The sequence below is a fragment of the Poecilia reticulata genome, chromosome 8, assembly GCF_904066995.2.
Source record: "Poecilia reticulata chromosome 8, P_reticulata-male-v2, whole genome shotgun sequence".
Taxonomy (NCBI): Eukaryota; Metazoa; Chordata; class Actinopteri; order Cyprinodontiformes; family Poeciliidae; genus Poecilia; species Poecilia reticulata.
In genome coordinates, this window is record NC_088837.1 from 25762883 (window position 1) to 25778848 (window position 15966).

Consider the following 15966-nt stretch of genomic DNA (forward strand, 5'->3'; position numbering starts at 1 on the left):
TTTTTTCAACTTTTATAGCTCCACTGTTGAAAATGAGGCTCTAACATTCACAAATGACATTGAAATAAAATCCAGTCCAGCATCTGGTTTGAGGTGATTCCTCTGGAACCTGTTGGAGGAAAAACATCCCAACTTCAGAAGATGAGCTTTAACCTAACAGAGCTCTGTGGTTCCTCCTGTCAGTATGAGAGTCAGGGTGAGGAGGCGCCATGTTAGGAAGAGAAGTGGAAGCTGCAGGATCTTCAGAACAAACAGGTCATGATGCTGGGCTACTGATTATCCCTCTGCCTGGACACAGGATCAATAGAACCAGTTCAAAAGCTAAAATGAACGGTTATATGCCAGACATGGAAAACTGGGATGCTCTCCATGCCATGATGTTCAGAGTTTAGGTCTCATGGCATCTCAAGGTGTCAATATTGCAGTCAGTGGGCTGCAGGAAATGCAGCTTTATTTTGTAGCAGTTCAAGAGCTACCAGCTTTTATCGCTTCACAAAAACCCAGGCCGGGATTCAAACCCAAGACAACAGACTGGACTGGAGACTCAACAGTGAAGCGTCTAGAAGAAGGGACAGAGCAGACTGGAGGAAGCTAAGATCCTTCAAGGTTTGGAGCAAGATGCTGCAGATCTGTTGTTTAGAGCGTCATCTCTTCTGCTGTCATCTGTTGGGGCAGCAGTATCAGAGCCAGGGACCTAAAAAGGCTCAACAGCCTGATAGAGAAGGCTGGTTCTGTTCTGGAAACGACTGTGCAACCTCTGGAGATGTTAATGCAAAGAAGGATTCTTCAAGAAAATTAGGGACAATCCTGACCACCCTCTTGACGAGACTGTCTTGGGAAGGCGGAGCATCTTCAGTCAGAGGCTTTATCCGGTTCAGTGTGGTACAGACCGCTTCAGGAGATCTTTCCTGCCGACAGCCATCACCATCTTCAATGGCTCTTTGAAAAATCTTGATGAATGACAGCACGTAATTTCCCTTTGGGATAAACAAAGTGTTTTTGAATTGAATTGAAACAGGAAATGTAATTACCACTGGTAAGTACGTTTTACCAGTGGTAATTACTTCTGCCATTCTAAATATTAAGAGAAGCGCAGCAGATGTGACATACTGTCAGTCAAAATGGCCAACAAGAAAATTTTCCAGCTTGACGTTTGGGTTTAGTCCACTTTTTTGGTTCAGATGTTTTTAGTAAACATCTCGCCTCATAGGTCCAATCTTCTAATGCTGCTTTTGGCAGATTAATAATTAAGTTTTTAAACTCAACTCCAGTCCAGTCTTCTAAATCTGCTTTCTAAATCTGCTTTCGTCCGAGCAGGAGTTGAGTATTCATATTCTCCATCATCCTCAACTCCTGCCCAAGTGAGCATTGGCTGTGAAACTTCCCCAAACTTCCCCAGCCGGGGAAGTTCGTCAGAGACCTTGTTCTCCAGGACAGATCTCTTTTCAGGGATCCAGTCTTCTGATGACTCTTTCGTCAGAGCAGGAGTTGAGTCTTCATGCTCTTCATCATACTTATCTACTGCCCAAGTGAACATTGGGGGCGAACATTTACCGCTAATTTCCCCAGCCGGGGAAGTTTGTTCTCTGAGATCAGAGACCTTGTTCTCTATTACAGATCTCTTTTCTTGGGTAAAGTCTTCTAATTCCACTTTCGTAAGAGCAGGAGTTGAGTTTTTTGGCTCAACTGTCTTTTTTTCACTGTCAAATTCTCCAGCCAGGGAAGTGTGTTTTTTGACATCAGAGAAATCATTCCCTTGGTCAGATCTCTCTTCCTGACTTCAGTCTTTGAATGCCGCTTTTTCCCCACTCGAGGAAGTTTGTTCCTCGGCTGGGGAACGATTGGATAAATTGTTCTCTGATACAGCCGTCTTTTCAAGTGTATTGTCTTCCCCAGCCAGTGAAGTTTGCTTCCCAGCTGGGGAAGGCTTGAAAAGATAAGCATCGATAACGTTTTATTCACAGTCAGTGCACTCGTCCTGAGAGCTAAATTTTTTCACAGGGAGAACTCCCCCCCCCAGACGGGGAAGGATTGAAAAGGTACGAGTCGAAAACATCGTACTCTGTGTCACCCTGAGAGGTACTTCTTTCAAAAGTGATATCGGGAAGTAGTTTGTTAAAAACTTTCTTTACTCCCGTTGTAATCACATATCCTATGCCAAAACTGATGGGAAAAAACATTGTGGCTAAAGTCTTTTCCATTTTAAAAATCCTGGTAAAACAGTGGTAAGGTCAAAGAGTTTTGTTTATTACCTGATGTTTTGAGATGCAAGCATTCATAACCTCAGACATTCTTTGATCATAGAAGAGGTCATAGCTACAATGAGCTGTAGTTCTAGGGGAATGTCTTGCTTCTGATAGTTGCTATGGAAACGGTCAGATCAGTCCTGCATGAGTCAAGCTATTAACCCTTTGCAGCTGCGTCACTTAATCATTCGAGGCGCCATGATGAACGTCGGAAGAGAAGGACGGGAGTATTGAACAGAGAGACTTAAGTTATTTTCCCAAGTTGTTTTTACCAATTTATTCGTGGCTTCTTCTTGTTTGAGTGGAGATAACTTGTCTGTGAACGTAGCAAACCTAATTGGGGCTCATAGACGGTGGTACTTACAAAAGTTGGAAATAGCTGGCTTCCAAACTGACCCATACTTCCTCGCTCCTGATGAACGTTTGTTACATTCATCAGGAAGTCAAATTATTGACTTTGCCTGAATTCACACCAAATGATTTATATCGCTATGTCATAAATAGAGTTTCCCCTTGCACCAGAGCAACATTAAAAATGTGCAAAAAATGAAATGCTAATCAGTTTTTTCCATATAGGTTACATGATGGTGGGGCATTGTCTCCATGGTTACGAATAGTTACACGCTTACCTTCTCCATGACCATTTTTTAAATTGAAATCAACTAAATAGAAGCAATTTTAGACAGGCTGTTTTTTGACATGCTTCAAAGGAGCGCAGTGGTTGTTTTGATGTCCACCATGGCAGAGTTGACAGATTTCGGAAGAGCCAGATGTCACGTGCTAAGGGTCAATACATAGTTCACAACAGTCTGAACAGGAAGTGATCAGCGCCATTTTAGCAGGCAAGTGTATGTTCAAAGAATAGTGGGCTCTGTGGTTCCTCAGTATGAGAGTCAGGGTGAGGAGGCGCCATGTTAGGAAGAGAAGTGGAAGCTGCAGGATCTTCAGAACAAACAGGTCATGATGCTGGGCTACTGATTATCCCTCTGCCTGGACACAGGATCAATAGAACCAGTTTAATATAATACACAGTAAGTGTATTATAGTAATAGATAGTTACTAGTTGTTTTTTTTTAGAAAAGGGGAGGGAAAATCCAAAATCAATCAGAATTCCTGTATTGTAATTTTGCAAGAGGGCAGAGGAAGGGGAGAATTAGGAAATTCAACAGGTATGGAAAACCCTTATCATCCTCTTCATGACACTGTCTTGGGAAAACAAAGTGTCTTCAGTCAGAGGCTTCTTCAAATTCACTGTAATACAGACTGCTACAAGAGGTCTTTCCTGCCAACGGCCATTACTATCTACAATAAGTCTTTGAAGAATATGAATTAATATGAGTTACAACAACATTTATTTTACTCTTGGGATCAACACAGAAATTTTATATAATAAATTGTGTTAAAAGTTGCTATGATGGAGATGTTACCTATTAAAATGTGTTACACTATGCTGAGCCAAGTTAGCATTGAGGTCACTTGCAAAACATATAAGTATAGTAGCTTATTAACCTACAGAACAATGTATTTAAAAGATTTCCCTTTGGTATCAATGAAGATCAGGAACTCATGCCTGTAATCCACTGTAGGAGCTGACTCAATGCAAAAAACATGCAGCCCAGATATGAGGCAGGGACAGACAGGACTGGTGTTTGTGAGTGGTGATGGCTCATGTGGATTAACTGGGATCAGATACGCCCGTCTAATCCCACAGGAAAAGACACAGCTGACCCAAATTCACCTCTGACCCCACCAACAGGAAGTGAACATTTCCGTCACAATCAAGGATACCGTTTTTTAAAGCCAGACTTGGAAACATTAGTCTCAATTTATTGTGGAAATACAATGCAAACCGACTGAAAACATGAGCACTGTGTCAACAAACTTTAAGTTTGTGCCCAGTTCAATTATTTGAAATGAACATTACCGATTTAATAAGAAAGTGGTGGAATATTCAAATAATAATAATAATAATAATAATAATAATAATAATAATAATAATAATAATAATAATAATAATAATAATAATAATAATAATAATAAAAATAAAAATAAACAAAATATTATTCCAGTGCAAAAAGCACTTTCAACCCATAAAGAGCAAGGGCAGTAGTACCAATAATTTTCACAAACCTAATAAGATGACTAATTCAATTAATTATGTTGCCTTCAGGTGATCACCAAGATGACACTGTTTTGTTTTTTTTAATGATTTAAAATAAATGATTGATTTCATGTAAAAGCTTTTTTGAGAGTCCTAATTAAGCACTATTTAAGTCTGACATCATTTCATTTTAGTTATTTGGAACTAAGCTTCTTTCCTTTGGGTTTCATGTAATTTTGAATACATATTCTTTTGATTTCTAGAAAAACATAGCAAGGATTTTTCCAAGTATTGTTTATACGTTTTCCTACTACACGTGAAAGCAGCACCACCGTGTGGCAAGTCGTCGAAATTTCTAACTGAGTGAATTAATGCGAACACCCCGCAGTCTGATTGGACTGTCACCCCCGTAGCCCGCCCATTGCTCTGATTGACAGAAAAGCGTCCAATAGCGACAAAGAACAAGAACGTCATCTAATTGGTGATTGGCCTGTTGACGTGGACATTATGAATGGCATCCTTTATTGTTCGACGCATTCCCGAAGCGGCGAGTAACTTTCTGACTTCAACTCAAGGTAAGTCTTTTTAAATTTGTCTAAATCCATCGATTTGTGCGAAAGTCTTACCGAACTCCTGGTTTATAGCGAAAATGACTTTTCTACAAGGTTTGGGCGGAAGTTTTAATTTGATAAGGTAGAGTTTAAGAGGCAAACGGGTCAAATGTTGGTCTCAGCTGGGATTTAAACGGTTAAACCCCGTTAGCCGAATCAGCTAGCGGTAACTTTAGTTTTACACCTTCAACTTTTCTGTTATGCTTTCCATAGTTTGATAGATAATACTCGGGCTTTAAGCGCATTTCGAAGAGTTGAGGTTAGTTACCGTAAACAACAGGCTGGGTGTGAAGTTATGTTTAGCTCGGTCTGCTGTTGGTTCCGTTTTTTAGACCCTCGGGTCAGTCTTTGTATCGGAACTGTTTGTTTGAATCAAATGTAAATAAGTAATCAATGTCCCACAGTGAGAGAAAGTTTGGTTGTCAAAACATTCCAGGTTTGTTTTTGGGTGTTTTCTTTTAACCCGTAAATGAAAAGCCACGTATGAATAGTTGATGAAATGGTCTTTTGCTGATGGTACCAGGCAAAAATGAGACATATTTACTAAAACTGATCCATTTTCGGTTACAGACAGACACAAGCCTTCACTAGTTTGCTACTAATGCAAAAGATGTTACATTATCAGTTATGTATTTAATTTACATTTAGTGTGTAAAAATGGGAAAACACTGGGGCAATTCTATAATAACGATTATAGAAAATAAACCTAAATGCCTTTTAATATTTAAAACATTCAAACAACAAGATTAAATTGTTTACAAAATAACCATTTGATTTATTTTTTTCAAACATGTATACTGCTACCTTGTCACATTTTAACGTTTACACGAAATCTAATTTATTCAAAATGTAGTATTTGAAAGTATACATTGTAGTGTTTCTACTCCATTACACGAATTGATTTCAAAAGAATGTCTATTTTTTATTTTTTGGGGAAAATTAACTAAAAAACATATTTTTGTGTTGCGGTTCTGTATAAAAACCGTCACTCTACACTTTGATATTTACTTAAAATTAATGTATTTTTAGTTATGCGTCTCAAACATGTCCACATTGAATTAAATAAATGTTTTGTAAGATGCTTAGTCGGATTTAAAAAGAGTTAATTCTGAAGATTTTTCATTTAAAAGATGCTAATTAGAAAATAATTAAATTCCTTTTTTTAAAATAAGAATATAAACATTTTATTGTCTAAAATGCAATACTTCTATCATCAACATGCAGAAACTTCAGCTCTCTCTCTTTCTGTTTTTCAGAGTTTAAACTAGGTGAAGCTAAAACTGCCACTTGAGCAGCTCTGGGTACAACATATTTACAAACATTTTTATTTTCAATTCAAAATGTATATATTTTTCTGTAGGTTTGACCTAGTTAGTGCTCTGTATGTCCTTTCAGCAAATTACCTTTTTTTCTGAGTCTGTATACTGTAGTTAACGATTAATCAATTACTAAATGGACAATTATTTAAATAATTGATTAATCACAATCTCATAATTTCAGCCCTGTAAGAACATTGTGCTTTTTTTAAAAATATTTTCTACATATGAACCACCATTTGCAACAATAAAACGTTTAAAGAAATTCAAATATACACTAATTGGGTAACTTCTGAAGTTACATTAAATGTTATTTGTCTGTTCCAGGACACAGAAACCATAAACGGTAAGGAGTGTGTTTCTGTTTCTGTCTCTGCGTGTCGGTGCAGGACCGAAGAGCCGCTGTGAGCCGTGACCGCGCTGGAGATGGGGGACCAGGAAGCGCCTCGGTTTGGATCTGTGGAGGAAGAACTGGAGCACTGGAAGGAGGAGGCGGCCCGGCACCAGCAGATGTTCGTTCCCTCTTTGTCTTTTACTCCAGCCTGTTCCTTATCTAATCTGGAAGCATCGTAATCCACGAAACAGTGAATACACAACTTTATCTCGTCTTTGAATCCGGAATGTCCAAACTTTTTGTGACACGGGCCATAAATGTCAAGTTGCAACTACAACGGAGGACATTAAAGTTTTAGTATTTTTCTTTATAATTGTAATCGCAAAAACTATTTTGCTTTTTTTTAACCTGTTCATTAAGTAATAAACTATTATATTTTGATGAAATAAGCAAAGCAACCGGATTTCTGTAGACAATTATTGTATAGTTGAAACAACAAAAGGTCTTGTAGGTTTGCCATATTTAAAAGAAAACAACAACAAAATGTTTCCCACATTTTCATATTCATCATCTTTTTCTAGATTAGGTTTTGTGTCTTTTCAGCAACTTGAACAGGATTTTGTTCAATTTAGTTTTATTTTTTCTAAGTTTATTTAATGTTTGTGCTAAAGTCTGAATTTAGTTACAGCCACAGGATGTTTTTGGCACCTATTACTAATAAATGACATTAAATTGAAAGCAAATTAAAAAAATTCTAGCGTTCCTTTTTAAATATGAAAATAAACATTTTATTGCCTGAAATGTAAAACAGCTTTCTTTAGTGAACACTTGGTCATTTGAATCAAAGGATTTAGTTTGCAGAATTTGAACCAGGTGACGGTAAAACAGCCATTTGAGAAGTTTTGGGTAGAACAAATTTACAAAGTTCTTTTTTTAAAATCTTAATTCCAAGATGTTTATAATTTTGTACAGATTCGACTGAATTGCTGCTCTGATTATGTTCTTCCAGCAAATGGGCTGTTTTGAGTCTGCATACTAATAACCTATTGATTACTAAATTAGTTGAGTTATTTCAATAATCGATTCATAACGATTAATCTGGTTAATTGTTTCATTATTATAAAATGGTAAAATACAATAATACTACTACTGCTACTAATAAAATATAATAGAAATAACATTACTACCGCCACTAAAAAAGTAATAAAAATAGATTTCTATTAACATTATTAACACATTTTCTTTGCTATTATTAATATTTGTATTTTTAGCAATAATTATAACAGTAACAAATATATTTTAAAATGTACATTAAGGTCAACTTTTTTTTCCCCAAGAAGTAATTAATAAAAAGTTATTGAACATAATCCTGAACACTTTCTTTTATAAAAGAAGTTCCCTTTATTACTTTTATCGGTTTCCATGGCGATTGCCATTCACAATATGGCTGCCTGCAGAACAGAGGAGCCGTTCCAGCGCCGACTGTTTGCTCTTCTTTCTCTCTGATTGTGACGAGGTTGCTTCCTCACCTGGAGAACTTTCTGATGTTTATGTGTTTTGGCACAAAATATTAACTTATGCGTGCAAAAATATCCAATCTGTCAGGGTTTTTTATGTGTTTATAATGAATTCTTTGACTGTGAAAACACCTGTATGTTTTCGGCACTGACATGTTTGAGGAGTTTAAAGCCACGTCTGTCCTGTTGTCTGATAAAACCCAACCTGAACCCTTTGGACGTGTCTGTCTTTGTGTTCTCAGTGCGGTGGAAGCGCAGGAGGAGCTGCAGGAGTTCCAGCAGATGAGCCGGGACTACGAGGGCGAGCTGGAGACGGAGCTGAAGCAGCTGGAGGAAAGGAACCGGGAGCTTCTCTCGGCCAACAACCGTCTGCGCATGGAGCTGGAGAACTACAAGGTAGTCGGACATGGAGGGTTCAGCAGCAGGCTGCCAGGCAGACGTGCATTCGCCTGCAGGAGTTGCATTAATTTGCATGAAACCAACTGACCGCCGAGTGAATTGGTCCAAACTGGGGATTTTCATATCCGTCAGCTGATAATGGGTTTCCCTGCAGTGAATTTGTTTCTCTGGTTGCCTTATCCGAGCGCAGAGCGGCCTTCACAGAGCATCGATTCAGGGATGAAGAGGCAGCTGACGGCTGCTCCTCCTCCTCCTCCTCCTCTCTGTGTCTGGAGGCGATGGCAGTGCTGAGCAGCGACGACTCTTGTGATTTTATCTGTTTATAATCTCCCCAGAGCCGCTGCTGCTGCTTTATTAGGAAATATGTTCAGGTTGAACTTGTGTTTGCTGTAACCAGAGCTCTGGGTTTGGATCAAAAGTTTAAAAAGCGAACGGGTTAATGTTTGACTTTACTGTTCATATTGTTGCAGAAAGCCAAACACACACTAACCACACAGATACAGCAAACAGGAAGTTCAGGGGTTTTGTCTCTATAAAAGCAGATTTCATGATGTCATCATTGTTAAGCACCAAAATGCAAAACCTGTGTGTATGGCAGGCCGATTTGACATATAATTATTTTCTTCTGACTATATAATTAATTTGCCAGTGAGTTTTGACTGTCCTGGCTGGTGATTGGATGCATCTTCAATCTGATGAGTCGAAACTCCTTCCTAGATGTTTGGATGACGTCAGCGGATTTGTAATTTGAAGTGTCACACACTGTAATTACAAATCAAGATATCGAGAACGCTCATCAGACTCATCAGAATTACATTTTTATAAATCTGGGTCAAGAAATTGAGTCCAAGCCCCCTTTGTTCTGCCACTGAGCCGTCCAAACAGTTGCCTGCAGAATTTCGGGTTTTCTGTACAAAATGCAATACTTCTATCATCAACATGCAGAAACTTCAGCTCTCTCTCTTTTTTTCTGTTTAAAATGTCAAAGTGATAAGTAAATCTGGAACATTTGAAAATGTTAATTATTTTGAAAAAAAAACAGATGTGAAACTCAGAAACATAAATTGAAACTGGACATGTATTTTTGAAACTTAAAAAAAAGATTTGACACTGAAAACAAATGTATGAAACTACTATCAGATTTCAGATTTTTTTATTTCAAATCTTTTTTTCTTAGTTTTTATTTTTTGTTCTTTTGAACAAACTTTACGGCCCCAATTTAGCTCCGTACAATCGGCGCCCAGGGTCTGGATCAGAAACAGCTCCTGGCTGTTTTTCTGCTCTTTTAGAAGATCCTGTTCTTATAAAGTGACATTACGTAAAAGGAGCTGCCGGTTTTATAATCATGTTTATATTTTTTCACAGTTAAAATATTGTTATTGCTCACTAGACCAGTCGGTTTTTAAAATGTCCAACTTTTGGCTTTTTGGATCCAAACATGATGTTATCGGAGCAGTAACGGTTCTTATCTCTGTAACACGTTGAAGCTTCACGCCGCTGTCACTCAACCCTGAAGCGGCTCATTCGTTTGATTCGTTTCACTTTCTGTGGCACCGGCGCGTAAATCTGCTGAGTCGTCATCTGACTCTGGTCCTTCTCTCTGCCTCACCTTTCCTCCATTTCTGCTTCTTGCCAAATCCAGGACAAGTACGAGACGCATCACTCTGAGGCGTGCCGACAAATCTCCAACCTGGAGGGAGACCTGGCCGAAACCGCGGCCGTCCGAGATCAACTCCACAAATACATCAGGGAGCTGGAACAGGCCAACGACGACCTGGAGAGGACCAAGAGGTCAGCAGGAGCCAGATGAAGAACTGAGGCGTTTCAAACTCGCTCTCCAGCTGTCTTCATCCCTTTCTCTCCATTCAGCTGTCCTGTGTCTCTGTCTTCAGCTTCCATCAGCGCTGTCTCTGTCTTCAGCGCTGTCTCTGTCTTCAGCTCTGTCTCTGTCTTCAGCTCTGTCCTCTGTCTTCAGCTCTGTCCTCTGTCTTCAGCTCTGTCTCTGTCTTCAGCGCTGTCTCTGTCTTCAGCGCTGTCTCTGTCTTCAGCTCTGTCTCTGTCTTCAGCTCTGTCCTCTGTCTTCAGCGCTGTCCTCTGTCTTCAGCGCTGTCTCTGTCTTCAGCGCTGTCTCTGTCTTCAGCGCTGTCTCTGTCTTCAGCTCTGTCTCTGTCTTCAGCTCTGTCTCTGTCTTCAGCTCTGTCTCTGTCTTCAGCTCTGTGTCTGTCTTCAGCTCTGTGTCTGTCTTCAGCTCTGTCCTCTGTCTTCAGCTCTGTCCTCTGTCTTCAGCTCTGTCCTCTGTCTTCAGCTCTGTCTCTGTCTTCAGCTCTGTCTCTGTGTGTATTAAATGCTTGTTAAACAAAGGAGTCGTTCTCCTGTTTTCCAGAGCGACCATCATGTCTCTGGAGGACTTTGAGCAGCGGATGAACCACGTCATAGAGAGGAACGCCTTCCTGGAGAGCGAGCTGGACGAGAAGGAGAATCTCTTGGAGTCGGTCCAGAGGCTGAAGGACGAAGCGAGAGGTGAAGTTCTGAGGAAGTCTGTTTTTATTTTGGAGTGAATGCATTCTGTCTGCGTTTAGCTACTTCTGCTGATTTCAGTAATTCAGATATCAAAGCCTTCAGCTTGTTCTGGAAACTTTAAACATGTTATCTTCAAATAATTCAGCTTTTTCATATCTCTTACATTGTAATTTTAGAAAAAAATGTAAGTTTTATGTAGATTTTTGGCTGTTTTCAGTTTTACAGTGTAATCCAATGACAGAAACCTTCATCTGACACATTTCACATTTTCAAGTTTGACTTCTTTCTCTCAAACAAAATGCTGTCCGTAAATACTTCACTCTACAGAAATGATTTATTCATGAAAGTGTAACCAATTGCTGTATCCGGTTTTCTGTGAAACGCTGAGGACAAGCGTGTTACCCTTTCCTCCATTGGGATGTCTCTCTTCAGCTGTCTGTCTCTGTCTCTGTCTCTCTGGTGGGTTCATTCAGCAGATTAGGATTCTCACTGCTGTTTTGCAAAGAACAGAAATGGTTTTAAATGTGTGTGTGTGTGTGTGTGTGTGTGTGTGTGTGTGTGTGTGTGTGTGTGGCAGACCTTCGGCAGGAGCTTGCCGTGCAGCAGAAACAGCAGGTACAGGACAGGAAGCCTTCCATCAGCAGCTCCGTCAAAGAGCCTTCGTCGTCGACGGGGTTGCCGACCCCGCCCCTCACCCCCCCAGACAGTAGGATTGAGGATAAAACTTCGGCTCCACCCAGACCTGTAGCCTCCTCTGAGGTCATCAGCCCGCCGCCGCCCTCCGTCAGCAGAGGTCAGACTGAGAGTTTAGTTTTTATTAGAGCTGGATTTATTTTCTGTCCATATTTTCACCGGTTGGTTTGTTTCTCAGCTGAAAGCATCTCTGCGATTCCTCTCACCACGTCGGCGAGAATCGCTGCTCTGAACATCGTCAGTGAGCTGCTGAAGAAAGTCGGGGTAAGATCCAACATGGGGCAGACTTTGACAGCGCCGCTTGATCTCCAGCTGTTCTTTGGGTCGTTGTCCTGCAGCAGAACTCACCTGAGCTTAAACTTCCTGGTTACTGAGAAACCTCACCGTTTCCTTCCCAGAGCCTGGAGTCGAAGCTGGCATCCTGTCGGAATTATGTCAACGAGCAGACGGCGAACCGCAGACACCACAGCGGAGGATCTGGATCAGCGCCAGCTCAGAGCAACCCAGCAGAGACCCATCCCACCAACGGCCTCTACAACAAGGGGTGAGCAGCTCTGGCCAGGGTTATTTACATCCACAGCTAACCGCTAACTCTCCTGTCCCTCCAGTCTCGTGAAGAGGCTGGACTTTGGTGCAGGATCCAAGCTGCTGCTGTGAACCCGACCGGACCTCTCCGTCTCCGTCAGCGGGTCAGGATGGTCCAAACCTCACCTGGACTCGGTCGGTACCTGACGGACCGCCCTGACTCCGAGCAGCTGAGGCTCAACGGATGGAGACGCTGGAGGTTTAGTCCGTCTTTTATCAGGACTTCCTCTTCAGCACTTGCACTTGTCTTGAACGTCCGTTCTGGACTTTTTGTTCCGACTCTCTGAGTCTGGATTTGAATCCATATTTTTATGAGAAGCTAAGCTCATCAGTTGATTAAAACAGTGAAAGTTTACTTCTGACGTTTGAATTTTAGAAGGAGACGTTTTTCTGTTCACCTTACTTTGGTCCATTCAAAGTAAGCGGAAGCAAGTCGCATCTTTCCGGTTTGCTAGCTAACACCCGATGGTCTGTAGCTCGAGTTTTCTCATTATTCGTCCTGAGGGGACGTTTATGCTTTTTGACCTAGATGTATAATTATAGATGGGAATGCACAGCATCAACTGGTGCCTTCAGGAAGCTCACTGGAAAAAAACAGGTTTGAAAAGAATCGTTGTTCGTCAGTCACATCATTTTAGCCGAGATACATAGTGGTTGCTATAGCGATTCCCGCCTTCTTCCGTTTGCCATGTTTACTTTCAGATGCATTTTTTATTATCTTTAACGTTGTTGCCATGGTAATTTCTAGATTCTTTTTTTTTTTAGTTGGTTCTCTGCCACCATTTCTTGCCTGGTTGCCATAGCAACGTACACTTTTTTTTTTTTTTTTTTTTTTTTTTTTTTTTTTTTTTTTTTACACACACCTAAAAATAACATATCCCAGATTGTGATTGGCTGTTTTCAACCGTGGTTATTTATTTCAGAGCAAAATGCTGAATGGCCATGGTTACTGTCCTTTGTGGTGAAATTCTTGGAGCTTTTGTTTCAGTCATCAGAATTTTGACCGTTTTTTTTGTTTTTTATGGTCGCTCTTGTGACTTTTTGTCCATTTATTTTTTTGTCCTAGTTGCCATGGTAATTATCAGATTTTTCCTGTTTTGGATCTGGTGTAATGGGGGGGAAATAATACACGTTTTAAGGATTCTTAAATAACATAGTGTTTCCCTCATTTTAATGGTCGCTGTGGTGATTTTAATGACCATCTGTTTTTTTTTTTGTTTTTTTTTCCTTTGTCCGGTTGCCATAGCAACATTTACGAGGCACTTTTTTAAGGCACATCTCGAATAGTATCCCAGACTGTGATTGGCTGATTTCAACGTCCTTATTTTATTTTATTGTTACTGCCATGTTAAATTCCTCCTGCCTCTCTCTACTCACTACCGTGATTCCTGCCTTTTCTCTGGTCACCAAGGTGATTCCCGCCTTTTCTCTGGTCACCAAGGTGATTCCCGCCTTTTCTCTGGTCACCATGGTGATTCCCGCCTTTTCTCTGGTCACCATGGTGATTCCTGCCTTTTCTCTGGTCACCATGGTGATTCCCGCCTTTTCTCTGGTCACCATGGTGATTCCTTCCCGCCTTTTCTCTGGTCAAGCACTTTTCAGAAGCGAGAAACATACACTTTAAAAAAGGTCATAAATATTTGCTGTGTAAAAACTGTAGGTAGTATAGACTTTTCCTCAACTGTGAATGTGTGAATTATTTACTGTAAAGGTTTGTGACGGATGTTTATGTTCAGTGAATTAACAAGCACAAAGACTCGGACGAAATTTAGCTAATTTGGCCACAACAGGATGTAAAATGATCCTGAAGTGCCCAGTTTGTGGAAACTGGTAAGACAGACGCTGGACAAAAGAAAATAAAATGCTTCTTTTCTGATGCACATTGTACTTTTGAAGGGGAAATGGGAACATAACAATAGTTTAGATTACAGTTAAACCCTAGACTAAAAGATTAAAACCTTCATGTTTGAGCTGTTTGTGTTTTAAACGAATGAATTCACCCTTTAGTCTCTGGAATATGACGGCAGAGCTTCCAGTTTCATGCCGTCCGAAAAGTTCCACATCGTCTCAGCGCCCCTGTCCGCAAAGCGCCGTAAACCTTCAGCTCCACGCCCTCCACTGTCCACAGAACAACACAAACGGGGCGAGCCGCCGGAGACAAACATTAACCCTTTTCAGGCTCGGATTTCAGATACAGAGCTGCTGCACTGCAAAAACACACAATCCTACTCAGTAGATTTTGATTTAGTTCCTAGTGCAAATATCTTGGTGCGCTTGAAATAAGACAAACTAACTTACAAATAGCTTTTTAGCAAGAAAAATGAGCTTATTTGAAGTCTTAATATTGATGAAAACTGATTATTTCAAATCAGATTATTTCAATTTTAATAGGAGAAAACTGTCTTGATGTAAGTGAAATAATCAGACAGAGGAGCTGAAACTCCTTTTTTTATTTTTTATCAATATTAAAGAATGATTTACTTAAAATGGATTTGATTCAGATAGTCATATTTCTTGGGATATTTAGAAGGAAACTGAAAAAGATGCAGTTTTATTAAAAATGAAACAAAACCTGATTCTGCTGATGGAGCAACAAAGCGCTCATTTTTACAAGAAAGTACAAAAATAATTATAGATGATTTAAATAAGCAGGCGTCGTTTTCCAGAGGGAGATTCTGTTGGTGAGTTTTGGACCTGAGAGTTTTTATTGGCAGCCTGAAGGATCGAGTGTTGAGCTGAATAAGACGAGTCAGACACAGAAAAAATAATCTACAACGAGCCACACAAAGGTATTACTGCAGGCTGTTCATATCTACATGAGTTTTAATAAGATCAGATCAGCACAGAGTAGGACATATTAGGACAATACACTAAAAAACACAAAATCTCACCAAGCAGCTTTTGTCGAGTTTCTCATACAAATATCTTAGTAAAAACTTGGAGTTTCTATGAGATGTATGGTTTCGTTTTAAGCCAATAATTCATTAACACTGATTTAAAAAGTGCTAGTTTTTCCATAAATGATGTGTACTACTACATATTTTACTTGGAAAAACATTTTCCCCCACACAATAAGTGAAATAATCTGCCAATGAAACCAGAACGCCATCAATAATAATGAATTTACTTAAAACGAGCTCCTATTATTATAAGTTAGTTTCGTTTTATTTTCAGTGCAGTAAGATATTTTCCTAGAAACGAGGCCAAAATACTTGATAAGATTTTGCATTTTTGCAGTGTAATTTATTCTTGCACATTCTTGAGCCTTGATATTCACACTCTTGGTCAACATTTAGTTTTGCTTTAAATATTCCAGACTGTTTCCATGAAGCTGGGGAAATCCTCTTAGAACAAATATTAATTATTTATAGATGATGGCCACTTCTGGATGTACTGGATTTTATATAAACGTATAAATGCACACCACACTTTTCAGACTTTCTGTTGTATAAAGTCCCAACAAAACCCGATGAGGCTATGTGGGTTTTGTCATACTTAATGTGACACATGAAATAAACGGGTTCTTGATCTTATTTGTGTTTAATTCAGAGGATGAACCAAAGTTTAATATCGCAGGTTTTCCCGTTGAGTCTGAACCAGAACCTTTGATCCGTCCAGAAATCGGTTAAAACTTTAGATGAGTT

At 39.7% G+C, this 15966-nt stretch overlaps 1 protein-coding gene across 2 annotated transcripts; it reads left to right on the forward strand.

Moving 5' to 3' along the window:
• The first annotated feature begins 4817 nt into the window (after window positions 1–4817).
• On the forward strand, window positions 4818–12677 carry nde1 (nudE neurodevelopment protein 1). Of its 2 annotated transcripts, none has more exons than XM_008416549.2 (9): window positions 4818–4922; window positions 6664–6786; window positions 8368–8521; window positions 10167–10315; window positions 10908–11044; window positions 11622–11837; window positions 11916–12001; window positions 12136–12281; window positions 12346–12677. In XM_008416549.2, exons 2-9 carry the CDS (start codon window positions 6701–6703, stop codon window positions 12392–12394), a joined length of 1023 nt encoding a protein of 340 aa, XP_008414771.1. In that variant the 5' UTR covers window positions 4818–4922; window positions 6664–6700; the 3' UTR covers window positions 12395–12677. The 2 variants fall into 2 exon arrangements, with proteins under 2 accessions (XP_008414771.1, XP_017161878.1); XM_017306389.2 differs by having other exon boundaries at window positions 4819–4922; window positions 6602–6786.
• Window positions 12678–15966: the final 3289 nt, after the last annotated feature.